Source organism: Ambystoma mexicanum, chromosome 7q (assembly GCF_040938575.1).
Source record: "Ambystoma mexicanum isolate Mex_15411 chromosome 7q, UKY_AmexF1_1, whole genome shotgun sequence".
NCBI classification, from domain to species: domain Eukaryota; kingdom Metazoa; phylum Chordata; class Amphibia; order Caudata; family Ambystomatidae; genus Ambystoma; species Ambystoma mexicanum.
In genome coordinates this window covers 703873509-703887077 of record NC_090941.1, presented here as the reverse complement: position 1 = coordinate 703887077, position 13569 = coordinate 703873509, and the positions used below count along the sequence as shown (strand labels likewise).

At 47.9% G+C, this 13569-nt stretch overlaps 1 protein-coding gene across 2 annotated transcripts in view; it reads right to left on the bottom strand.

Annotated features, from left to right (window-relative positions):
- Window positions 1–11645, bottom strand: part of ZDHHC20 (zinc finger DHHC-type palmitoyltransferase 20) — a 1413520-nt gene extending 1401875 nt beyond the window's left edge. Inside the window, exon 1 of one of the 2 annotated variants that reach the window (XM_069640342.1) lies at window positions 11382–11645. In XM_069640342.1, coding sequence (XP_069496443.1) covers window positions 11382–11499 — 118 coding nt within the window. In that variant the 5' untranslated portion in view covers window positions 11500–11645. The remainder of the gene's footprint in view (window positions 1–11381) is intronic. The other variant, XM_069640341.1, reaches the window with a different exon arrangement.
- Window positions 11646–13569: the final 1924 nt, after the last annotated feature.

Genomic DNA, 13569 nt, shown 5'->3' with positions numbered 1-13569 from the left:
GGGTTCCTCCAACATACCTGGAAGTTCCACACACTTAGCTCGGATGCTCTCTAGCTCTTTAGGCTACTCCATCGAGTGTCGTAATCATCAGTTTGCAATGCACTGTTTAATAGGTCCGCACCCGAGATTTCATCCGCTCTATGAATTTCCTTTGAATCTTTCTGTCAGACCCCCCCGGGCTGAAGACTCCCAAGATCCTGATCCTTCTACCTCCTCCTCACCTGACAACCAGGAATCAGAAGTAACCTCTACGTACGGTCTCCTGGAGAGATAGTCCTTCTTTCTTTTGTCGACAGTGTCAAGCTCCCGAAGAGAAGCCACAATGGATAGTTGAAAACATCTTTACCAGTGGCCCCTCCCCCGGTAAGGGACTAATGGGGAAAAAGCCGTGAGGCATAAAAAACCCCAGCCGAAGGTGGAAGGTGGGCTCCGCAGGCTCGAACGATATCCGGAACAAAAGGGGGAAACTTCCCACAACAACGGAGCAGGACTGGAACAGGAGCGGTGAGATGAAGCACACTGGAAGAAAGACCGCGAGGAGGAAATCACAGAGAAACCAGGTAAGTGAGAGGCGGAAATGGAGAGCTGGAAGACAGGGCATAGAGAGACATAGGCAGCGGCGGGGCTGCAAGAGGGAGAGAGAGCCAGGTGAAAAGCCCAATGTGGGAAGGAAAGAGGAAAACTTAGCACAGCAAACCAAAGACGCTACAGGTTCAGAAGCGAAATCCGGAACTGAAGCGGTTGCAACGTGCAGGGAGGGCGTGACCTATAAGCCTCCCTGAACACAATGAAAAAACAACTAGACCGCTACAGTATGCACAGCAGATACGTGGCGACACCCATAATGGTCGCCTTGTAACCGAACTCAGGGGAGCAGGCGCCACAAAGTGAGGCGTGTGACACTCAAACCAAAACAGGTTTTTATACAGTCTGCTTTTGCCAAGTTTAGCAAAGTCATTTTATAGGCAGATTTTTTTCTTTGGCCTTTAAATTTAGTAGAATTGATCAATGATATTTTATAGGACTGTTGCTTTTGAGTTCATTCCCCGCTTCACTCTGGGACCCTTGACCCTCTTCATGGAGTTTATTCCCTTAATTAACTGATCTAAAGAGTTACCCTTCAGGGCGTTGTAATCCTTAAGTGGAGTTCCCTGGATGGCGGGAATCAAGTCGTCTCCAACATTCAGCTTTTTCTCTCCAGTCGTTTTTGTTGATATTGAATTCGGTTCTACCGTTTCATGGTTTAAAAGCTGATGAAGATGGTCATATAGTGCCGCATTCGGGTTTCCAGCTATATCATCTGTGTTTATAACTGTGTTTATAACTGTGTGTTGGTGTCTTATCGTCTGATATTTCGTCCATACTTGATGATGACTTGCTTAAGTTACTTAAATTCCAGACTGCACTTTGTGGGGGAGTTGAGTGCATTTCCACTACGAGCTGCTTCCCCTCCGTATTTTGGGAAGCCATCCTGCTTTGGTCTAGGGGGGGCGGAAACACTTGGTGGTAGGTCCATTAAACCGCACTTTCCCCGAGCTTGCTCCATTTGTGCTATTAATTTGAGTGAGCCGCTTGGGTGCATCCCTCCCAATAGCTTAACATCCTGCAGGATCTGTAACTTTTGCCCCAAGACATTCAGGGCTGGACAGCCATGGCAGGCATCGACTAGGGGCGGGGACTCTTTAATCACCTCTCCTCCCACCTCTGCTGGTGCGTCCTTGCCTTGAGCGATGGTTTGTGCATCGCTAATACACTCGCTGTCCACACCGATATGCAATGTTACGGATGACAAATAGCTAGCATCCGTAGCCGCTACTGGGATGTCCATTAATTCCTTAACACTTTGTTCCAATGAGGACTCCTCTGTGGGGACCTCACTTGAATTAGCCCCACAGTCCATATCACATGTGTTAAGATGGATTTCTGAACTCGGACCTGGAGGGGCAGAGGTTCAGAAGGCTAGCCTAGTTTCTTGGAACATGGTAACCTCTGGACAAGCCAGACCAATCAGGGTAGCGATGGCGGCGGTCAAGACCAAGTCTCAAGAGGGGTGAGGGTGACTGAAAGACCTCAATGAGCACACTAAGCAAGGACACTTACAAATAATTCCAGACAGACGTTATATTAAAACTATACACACATTTATTACAAGGCCTTTGTAACATCGACCATAGCAAAGAATCACAATAATACTAAAGTAAACCAACACATCACAATCAATACAATATATATACACACACAAGACTGAAGGGCCTAAGGAGTTATGAGCATGTAATATGTAGACCACCTAGATGGGGAGGAAAGCAGGCAGTGCAAATAATCATTAGTCCCAGTTCTACATCAGAATTTAACTTAACTAGGAGTAAGTCCAAGCCCTACAAAGAGAGGAGCCTTATGCTCAATAGTACATGCACATGCTTGTGCCAATGGACAAAAATAAGGTCTCTTCAAGAGTTTCTGACTGTTCAGAAAGGTGGATGAAGCGATGAAGAACAGGTCCCCCACTACTCGAGCAAGACCTCCACTTGCGGGCGGAGGCAGGTTGAGAGTGCGGGACAGATCTCTTCCACCGCTGTTGCGAAATAGCAGAAGTGGGTTCCTGCGCTAGGGGCCATCGGTTGGGGTATGGCCATCGGTTGGGGTATGGACTTCTCACCTGTCCCCGACGCAGGCAGACCCAGACTTCGCCAGTTCAGTTCACGTTGCTGGCAGGTTCAGATGGGATGATCAGGATGTCTCGACACCGTGTAGATTCCGCGGTAGCAGGATGCAGGGGCGAGGGTGTCCCAAATGCAGCGAACGTGAACAGGTCCTTACCACAGCAGGGCAACACAGCAACCGCGTTTACTCTGGTCCGGGCGCACTCGTCTCACTTCAGACCTGGGAATGCCAAGTGTACGACTTCGGTGTGAGGATGCCGTGGACACAGAGTTAGCAGTAGGCCAAGTTTCGAGGGCTTCCCCGAAACGGTGGCTGTGACAGAGCAAATCGTCCTGCGTAAGATGGTCAGCCCACTGGTTGGCCCAGGGACACTTCCGAAGAGGCTTACTTGCAGGGTTTGATGAAGGTGCCGAGAATAGTTGGTCCCACTATTCCAAGGGGTCGAAGCGCCCTCGTAGACCTTCTAGGACGATCAGATGCAGAGGTGTCTCGCTGGACGACAGCGGTTCAGGGTGCCAAACCTTCAGCGGGTCACCAGCAGTTCCTCGACTCAGCTTCTTGTTGCAGGATACTTGGCTCGTTATCCCTCGTTCGGTGTGAACTCAGGAGATCGACATGGTAGTGGTGTTTTCAGCCTCCTCTTATCCAAAGTTCCCTTTGCGTCACAACGGAGAGGACCCAATGGGAGATCTGCTCACAAACACTCACACCATACGTGGACCTATCACGGACCACGGTGGTCGCAGGCATTCAAGACACTCCAGACTCTCTGGCACCCAGGATGTGTATTGGGAACAGACATCCCAGCCCACATCCTGGAGGAATACACACAAGGCATCCAGAAGCCCGCAAAAGCGTTGGGTTTCGCGGTAAAGTGCATGACCAAATAAGGACGGACCCGGGTCGGCTCGACCTGGGGAAGGTGAAGGGGCAAGATGGCCAAAGGACAGGACAAAGAACCGCGTGGCATGGCCATTTTGGAGCCAGTCCACTTATTTGTGCCAAACGCAGTAAGCGCGGATAACATGGCAAAAAGAGTTCAAAAACATAAGAAAAACGATAGCTGCCACCAGTCCTGTCCGTGACACATTTGCACAGTTTATAATAAGTCCAGCGAGAGTGTCTAGGGCCTTTGGAATGACTAGAGACCGGTGCGGTAAAGTAAGTTACAGTACACTCTTGTTACATGTTGCACAAAAGCTGCAACATGAGGAAAGGACTAAAGGAAACGAAGTCTCCCAGTACTGACTGTCTTAAGGGCATGTCAGTTACCCCATAAGAATGGAGCGAAAGCCCAGAGGAGTGCGGTGGAAGGCTGCGCTTCTCTGGCAAAGTCTAAATCAGGCTGTAAAACAGCAGCAAAAAGTTGGGGGGTTGACACATGGAGGGAAAATTACATTCAAATATGAAATCTTTACTAACACCATGTCCGCATCGTTCTTGCTCTGTTCCCCTTTAAGGAGCTTTTCAGCAATGGTCCTGTAGTCCCCGACCACCCTGCCCCTTTTTCCTCCAAACCAAACGAAGACTGTCGGCCTGGAGACACACGGTCTTTTGGCTCGCTTCGCTGCAGGCCATTTTATTTTGGCCTGCTGCGAGTCCTTCAGTGGAGCCTTCGGTAGCCTCAGGGCACGTTTAGGTTTCATCGCGGGGGAGTCCCGGATCCGAAGACCTTGACCCTGGGGTGATGCAAGTAACAGAGGTATGGAGGATAGGGAAGGTGCGGGTGAAGGAAGAGGAGGAGGATAGGGAGATGAGAAAGATGTCAAAATAGTCTGCCTTCCCTCTGCTGCCACACTCTGCGCGTTTTTCCTGTATTTGTAAAATGTCAGCAACTCTGCTTTGTAATTAGTCACCTTGTTCAAGTTAGTGTCTGAATGTGCCCCAATAAGCTCTTTTAGCAACCCTCCAAACGGTTCTAAATAAGCCAACTGTTCGTCTTTCACCCTACAGACACCTACACCCATGTTTAAGCTTCTCAACCCAGCCATATCCTTTGGCTTGCTACAGCCATTCCGGAACCTCTGCTTCTTTGTAGTCCCTGCAGAATATTGAACTGTAGTGCAGACTTGTGATCCATGGTAAACAACATTTAGTTTGATCCCCAGTGTTTTACTTGAATGGGCTACTTGCCATGTTAATGATTTATTTATATAGCGCTTTCGCCAAAGCGCTGTACATACAATTATTATCCCAACCGAAGTTGGTACTCATTTAATCGACCTCGGAAGGATGAAAGGCTGAGCTGGCCTTGCTGGGATTTAAACCTGCAGATCACACAGATCGCAGCAGTGAGCACCCAACCAACGGAGCCATCTGACCCGCTTGTTAAGCACACCCTTAAATTACATGTAATGACAGACTGTTAAGGCCCAAAATTAACCAAATGAAAAACGAAAAACAAAATCTACTATCTTGTTTCTTTTACCATTGTATTATTTTTTATTTAAGTGGCCATTTTGACCATGGCACACGCCTAATAGTTTTGCTACCTTGGTCCGTTATCGGCAGCCATCGTGCATACACCCCCCCAGCCCCCACCAATCAGCTTTTCTGCAGCAACAGCCCCGAATAAAGCGCAGCTGTGCCCAGAACAGCGCATTGGGCTTTGTAGAAAAGTAGGGTGGGCTTTTCCCCACGGCCACAGCCAGGTAAACAGCCCCACATCAAACATGGCCACAGGCCAAATCTGCTTTGCAGGAGTATGTTGCAACAAATAAATGTTGCAACATACAGACAAAAAAAGTATACCTACCCATCAACAGTTCCTAGTTATACCCGCCAAATTAAGGAAAAAGGTAGTGACCCTGACCCCCTTTCTGACCAGACCGGTCCCCCTCCCTCTCCCAGGCCCACCACTTCGTACCGATCCGGAGGGGTCCGGGTGGGGGGTGGGGGATTCAAGGGGTAGCTTTCCCTCCACCACCGGGCTCCACTCAAAACTGGCACATTTGTCTCAGACCTTTTCCCCCAGCTGCAAGCTCAGGAGTACCTTGTAGCTGAAAGAATGTGTTCCGCTGCAAATCATGCTGGTGTCCTGGGTGGCAAAGTTTTCATGCCGGTCTTTGTTTTTAGCAATGCCCTGCTAATGGGCAGCAGTTAAATGTAACAGCCCATCTCATTCGAGGCTGTTATTGAAGGGACATACTCACTTTCACGAGCAGTAACAAATGCAAACAACAAAAGGCAGCTTGCAATTACTGCTGTAAAACATTCCTTTTGTTAGAACATCCCCTTGTGTTCTCATTTTGCTCGACCTCTCTTCTGCCTTTGACATGGTCAACCACACCATCCTGTTCAACCGTCTCCGTGATAACCTGGGCATCACTGGTCAGGCTCTGGCGTGGCTGACCTCCTTCCTCTCCAATCGACCCTCCTTGGTCCAACTCTGTTCCTTCCTCTCTGACATCTTTTTCTCTACTTGTGGTGTCCCCCAGGGATCTAACCTCTCCCCCTGGCTGTTCAACCAGTACCTGGCACTTCTTGCTCACCGCATCGCTGCTCTCTGTCCCAACTTTCAGTGCTATGCAGATGATACCCAGCTCATTTTCAGGCTACCCTCGGCCTCCTCCTCCCATTCCCTCATCTCCGACTGTCTTTCTGCTATCCAGGAATGGTGTGCCGCCAACAACCTCTGCCTTAATGCCAGTAAGACTGAGAATCTACTTATCGGCATACCCACTCCCTCCTTCCCTGCAGCTCTCTGGCCGGCCTCCCTTGGCCCTCTTCCTGCAAGGCAAAAAACCTCAGGGTCATCTTCGACTCCACACTCTCCTTCTCTCCTCACATATCTGACGTCTCTAAGAAGTCACACTACCAGCTACACCTCAGAGGTATCCTTCCTTTCCTCTCCTTCCCCCAGAAGCTCACTGTCTCCAGAGCCCTGGTTCGCTCGAAGCTGGACTACTGTAACAGCCTCTATCTAAATCTTCCTGCCTCTACTCTCCGGCCTTTGCAACTCATCCAGAACAGGACTGCGAGACTTGTCCTTGGCCTCAAGCCCAGGGACCGTATCTCTCCAGGACTGAAATCGCTACACTGGCTCCCAGTGGCTGCGAGGATTAAGTTCAAAACCCTCTGCATTGTCCACAAGGCCTTCTGGGGCCTTGGGCCAAAATACCTTCAACTCTCTCTTCCTAAATATCTTCCTTCTCGAGCTCTTCGCTCATCCACCTCCAACGACCTCAGGGTCAGCCGCTTCTCCAAGCAAAGAGCTGGGGTGGATCTCTCTCCGCAGCAGGGGCCTCCCTCTGGAACAGCCTTCCTACCTCCCTGAAACTTGAGGAGAACCATCTCCGGTTCCGGAATCACCTCAAAACCTTCCTCTTTGCCTCTGCTTTCTCTCCCTCCCTCCCCTGCTAAAAATCACTGAACCTGCACTGACTCTGCAACTGGCCACTCATCGATCTCGGTGCTTGGCCCAGCCACTCTTCCCTGCACTGCCTACCTGCACTACAGGACTGCCTCTGTATCCTACAGCCCCGTCTCCCGGCACTTACCTTGCACTTGCCACTAGCTGTCCCTATTATTTATCTTGTATTCTACTAACCATGTACTGCACTTCCCCTCTCCTCTTCCCCTTGCACTTTTCCCAGTCCCCCTACCTTTGCACTTGCGCGATCTGAATGACACCTGGCCTAGTAGGATCGTTGTCTGTTCTCCCCCCTGCCTTGTTGCGCCTTGAAAACACTTGTGTATAGGCGCGTTACAAATGCCATAGCAGACCCTTTTCTAGGCACACGTGATTATTAGCATCTTGGCAGTGATTTAATATGTTCAAATTAAAGACGCCTACTCTCCTTCAGGTACCTACCAAATATGTGTCTGCTACCAGGACAATTAAAGTGATTAACACAATAATGCTTCTTTTAAATATTCAGTTATGTCCACAACGAGCACTAGCTTGGCATGCAAAAAAGGGTTGCTTATATGCGAGTAGTCCAATGTTCTTCTAAAATCATGCATAACAGCAAGCTGGACGTTTGCGACACAATCACTATACCCAGTTGACTTTACTACACAGTTTCATTTAGTGTGCTAAATGTACAGTGCTGTAAAGTACCTCAAAGTACAGGTTGAACATCAAAGGCAGGTTGTACATTCCATAGGTATTTGGGGTCCTGAACCCAGTGTGTTAGTCATGACCAAAGTTTGAAAGCAGACCCTTTATTGACTGGGTGCCTGTGTAGGTACTGCAGTGTTGGCAGTCATTTTAAACCCAGGATGTTGGGCTGCACGATTTCTTACTAATTAAGCGCTGGCCTCAGATCTCAGAATTCTGGTATGGTGGACTTGGCCCATCAACCTTCAGAAATTGATAGAAAAGAGGAGGATCTTCAAGGTACGCAGTCTATCAAACCAACTATAGAACGTATTACCCAGGTGACAACGCACAGACGACGATCACCAAGTCTTCAGAAAATCTCTCAAGACCTGGCCATTTACTAGACTGCAATAGAAAAACTAGCATGACACCCTCTAAAGATTCGAGCCAGAGGAACGTTCAACTTCTAGCTGCCCCAGGCTGGGACTGGAAGACTCCATACAAACATTCAGATGAACCACCATGGTCCTGCATCTCCCAAGGGATGGACCACTTGGATTTTAAACAAATACAATAACAATCAAAAATCTGGACACAGATTAATCTGAGAAATAACCTTACAAACCAAGATGAAGTATAGACTGGCAGAGTAGGTCAGCCTCACAGACTTGTGAAATAACACTGTGCACAACACTTAAGAACACCTCTGAGATCATAACCCAGTATGGCTAGTCTCCCCAACTTTTTCTCCCCACTGGATGCAAGACACCGATACCCAACAATCATCATAAAATGTAACCTAGAACAGTAACAACACCTCATCTTGATGGCTACCACAACTTAAACTCTACCTCTTCGGTCTATCCCTACAATTCTGATTATATGACTTGGAGATCTGAAATCACCTCCCGATTGCCCAACTAATGAACTGACCTTTCTCTCGATTAGCATTGTTAAACTAAACAAAGACTTAACACAGGCAGTATTTCCTGCTGGTATTTGGGGGAGACCAAAAAAAACCCAACAAATGCATGAAACAAAATGCCGAATTTGGCAGTGGAAAAATAAGCAAAGATTCAAAATGTCGAAGAACGGGACCGGCGGCTGTGTGGGGGTGTCCCCGGCTCCCCTTCTTTAACATTAGGGGAATTCAGGAGTGTCCCCCACTTCAATAACAAGCACAGCAGGGGATGAAGATTTCTTTTGTTTTATAATTTACAACAAAAAAAAGAAAAGGGGGGACCCTGCGGCAGAGGTTCCGCCTCTCAATGGGTTGGTGGAACTTGCGTTGCAGGAACGGTGCCATGGCAGTGCAGAGGTAAATAAGGATCAAGTGGAACGTTTTACAGGCTGGGGGGGTGGGGGGATAATACCGGGCAGGGCTCATGTACGTGATTATTTCTATACGGTCATGTCAAATTCGACATTTTCATATACAAAATAATGGTATGACGTCCTTTCATCGCCTGCAATTGCAACGCCAGGCATTTCAAAGTGTGTATTACAACGAAAACGTTCATCACATTTTTTAGGGTGGGTGGGAAAAGTAACCCCCACCACCTCCAAAAAAAAGAAATATTTAAATGAATTTGTTAGAATGTACACGTTCTAATGCCTGCCGTAATTGCAGGCGGAGAAAGAACATGGTACCGAAATCATTGCTTACATCCTTTCCTGCTAGCACCATTGCAACCAGAGTAATTTGCACGAGGAGCTCAGAGCTCAACCCACGGCCTGCTACATCTCTGGCTTGATCACCAACAGTGCCTCAACGTTGTCATCTAATAGAGATTACGTTTTTCTCTCTGGATATAACACATACCCTAGTGTCAATGCCACAAGCCACATACCTGCATTCAGGACTACTTCTGGCCCATGCTCCCAATGCCACATGTTCCACACCTACCTCGCCCTTATAACCTTTTCTTTTTGTTGGCAGGACCTCAGGCCACCACAAATTTCTGAGATGCGTTATACAAGACCAATTGACATTACATTACCATTACATTTAAATTGGGTAGTAACAACACTTAAACAGGGGAGGAATTTGCTATGGTGGTTAACATAAAAATGCAATATTAAACTTTAAATAATGGAAACCGGTTACAAAGAACATTGTAAGGGTGATCTATTTAAAGCACTGAATGGGCACTTTAAGGAAGACAGTTGAACGGTTAAGTTGGTGTTTTAAAATGTAAGGTTGACTGGAGTGCTGTGGGTTACACCTTAAAAAAGGTATAGGAAGAAGGGGAAGAGTGGGGTGATTGCAGACTGGATTTCAATGGTATATATGTTTTAATGTTTTAATTAATTGATTTAAAGCGACAACAAATGTTGGTGCCACTGCCCCCCCCCCCCAAAAATTGATTTCTAGCGACACCACCGAGTACACGTTAAGGGTTCTCGCTGCTAAGTTCTTTTAGTACAAGTCCGCAACTGGAGTACAGCAAAGAGGTTCGGGAACGATTGGTATTGGCACATGATTTCCTTGGGGAGCTTAACACTTGTTACCAGGAGTCATGCATCAACACTGCCTACGTAATCCCAAAATCTCCCTGCAGTACAAGCACAGGGCACTGCATAATGGGAAAACTAGTCAACTCTGCCTTTACCATCGATCTCACATACATACAGGTGTCCAAGGGCATTAAGCACTTTTAGTGGCCCCATTACTGGAGCCTCTTGTGTTGCATTAATGCTCACTTGCTTTATCATGGATGTCTTGTGCACTACCCTTTTCTGCAATTGCAGCCTTCCGCAGCGTCCCAAAGCGCTCGCAAGTTGCCGAAAAAGCAGCATGTTCTTAATATATATCGCAGAAATAGCTCAGTGAACTAAACACTACATATAGATATCGGAGCGTAACCGGAAACAGGACAGAGCTGACAAAGCTCCTCATCCTTCCGAGATCGATAGATGAAATGCCCCCCAATTGTGTAACACTAACAGACCCATCATTACAGCACTTAGAGCCGGCCGGAATCCAATATGAAGCACTGAATATTACTTTTTAATTTATTTTTGTAAAGCAACAAAAGATACTAACGTCCTCAAATATTGTCTGGGATTAGCAACCATTCTGGAACAGGTCATTATAATGGAAACTCTAAGTTTAACACTGTACAGAACAAGACACAATTTTCAGGTTGAGGTAATGTAGCAGTGTACTGAGCAGTAACAATTTGCCAAATAATTAACCATGCCGCAATCAGTTCGAAACTATACAGTGAAAAGTGCCCGTATTGTGAATTATACAATTTAAAAAAAGGATTAATATCATCATGAGGACTCAAATGTAACACGAGAAAAAACAAATGACAACACAAACGCTGGAGTCGTTCATTAAAAACCTAGAGTGCGGATACGTTAAGGTACTTAAATCATATCGGGAATTTTGACACATTAGGAGGATACACATACAAAAATAATGTCTCCTAGATATTAGGACACTGCCTATGACCTGCTTTCTAAGGAAGACCCCCCGCCAATGCATGGAATACCTTTGTGCCAGCTACTTGGTGTGGTACTGATGTTATTACTGTGGCGCCCCCTAGAGTTAGGTCACAGAGATACAGCACCTCTGCCAGTCACAATGCCCAATTCCGCCCTGCATCCTACCCCTTCTCTCTCTACCCTGTTTGGGAGAGGTGCCGGAGAGCACGTTGGCACTACTCACATATACACAGCTCCAGAACGTAGGCATAATAAGACCAGCACACAACCAGCGCGATGAACACCACCGGGATCCATCCCAGCACCCGCTGGCAACACTTCAGGACGTGTGAGGGCGCCATCTTGGCTCCGGTGCAGGGAGCAGGGTGGAGCCCTAAGCACAGCGGCTGTCATCTGTCAGAGTAGGCGTGGCTTGTCCAAAGCCGTGTGATGTCAGCGCCGCTGCTTGTGTGCAGAGCTAGACGCAGAGGCTTGATTCTGGGCTTCAATGTCGCGCTAGAGCACCGCATTTTCCTATTGGATGAGACATGAGCCTTCCTATTGGTCTTTGCTCACAGGACCGATACAAGGAAGAAGTGGAAAGTGCAGCTTACGCTGTTTGGTAGGCAAACGTATGAAGAAGATTCAGTAGCTTCCTCTAGGAAAGGCAACAGATTGGTAAAAAGGAAGAGTAGAAGCTGAAAGGAGTCCATGTTTGTCTCGTCGGACCTGCAGTTTCAATTAATCAAACTATTAGCATGTGTTCAGCAGGGGAAATGGAAAAAATGTAGAGGGGGATCCCACAAGGGGTGGAGTTTGGAGGAGGGGGCGGAGTTCCAAGGGGGCAGAGCTTTGAAACACAATTTCTTGATGTATAAGCACCTTACAAATGCTCAATAAAGTAAAACAATAAACTCTGCTCAAAGAAATGTTCAAAATAATAGTTTAAAAATGGTGCAATTGCTTTCATGCTGCTTCTTTTCAAACTCAACACCATACATCAATTTCACTTTAAATCACTTCCATGGAAGTGGTGCACCCAAAATATGTGCCACTTTAAAATCGCTTTGGGATCCCATCACCTGAAAAATAACCTGAGAGATGAGATCTTCTAGTAACTACACCGGAAAAGTATGAAAGGTGCTTACCTTTTAAACCCAGCAATCTATAGTGAAATATTCCCTGCTAAACAAAATCCAAACATGAGACAATTTTATGTGGTCTTATGGGTAAGCGTCAACACTGGGAACGTGACAACCTGGGTGAAATCTTGGTAGCCGAACACTTGAGTAAGCTTGCCAACCTCAAAAACACCCGAGGGGTGTTGCGTCTGCCCTCTGAAAAAAGCAACACTGTCCACCCACATGTATCCTTTACTTGTGCCCAATTACTAGAACAGCAGAGGGTGGCATAGGTTTGTATCATGGTGCACTGACAGAGCTACCTGTGTGCTCAATCACCAGAATAGCAGTGTGTGTATGTATTGCCGATTATGGTTGAGAAGCATTGCCAGAGCTGTCTATGGGCTCAATCACTGGAGCAAACATATGTGCTGTAGGTCAGGGTGAAGGTGAACCATCAGAGCGATCTGTGTTCTCAACTACTGGAACAGCAGAGTGTGCCAGAGGTCAAGCAACACTGTCCACCCACATGTATCCTTTACTTTTGCCTAATTACTAGAACAGCAGAGGGTGGGATAGGTTTGTATCATGGTGCACTGACAGAGCTACCTGTGTGCTCAATCACCAGAATAGCAGTGTGTGTATGTATTGCCGATTATGGTTGAGAAGCATTGCCAGAGATGTCTATGGGCTCAATCACAGGGAGGGCGTGGCCAGCGACAGGCATCCACAGAGCTCCGTCCGTGATCCTAAATTAAATGAATAACTATCGCTAATTCTAAGCCTGCAACGCGAGGCAAAAACAGAATATTGCAGGGGAACCGATTCCCGGCACTCAACAGCAATCCTGGCCGGAATCGGAGAACAGAAGCCAGAAAACGAGAAGCCCGAAGCCGAGCCCCTAGGAATCCAAGATGGCGGCGCCCAACGCGGAGCGGAACTAAATCAACCTCGGCCCCCTGGGCCATCCTACGGATTACCGCAGCTGGGGGCGCCGCTGCGGACGAGCCAGCCGCCTGCACCACCGACCGCATCCTGGCCCAGACGGGTGGACGCTTGAGAGTGGAAAACCACAGCCGGGGACCACTGCGGCCGCGGCCCGAGGAGAGACTGGTGCGCGGGCGCGGCCTGGAAGGAGATCTGCCCGCTGGGGACAGAGGAACAGGAGAAGAGGAGCTGTGCCCGCGGCGCTGACCCGACTGCAAGCGGGTGAGACCGGGTAGGCGCACGGCCGAGCGGAATCACGGATGGCGCAACAGAAGTCGGCGAGCCCCCATATATAACGCGGAGCACGGGACCGGGATCCCTCCA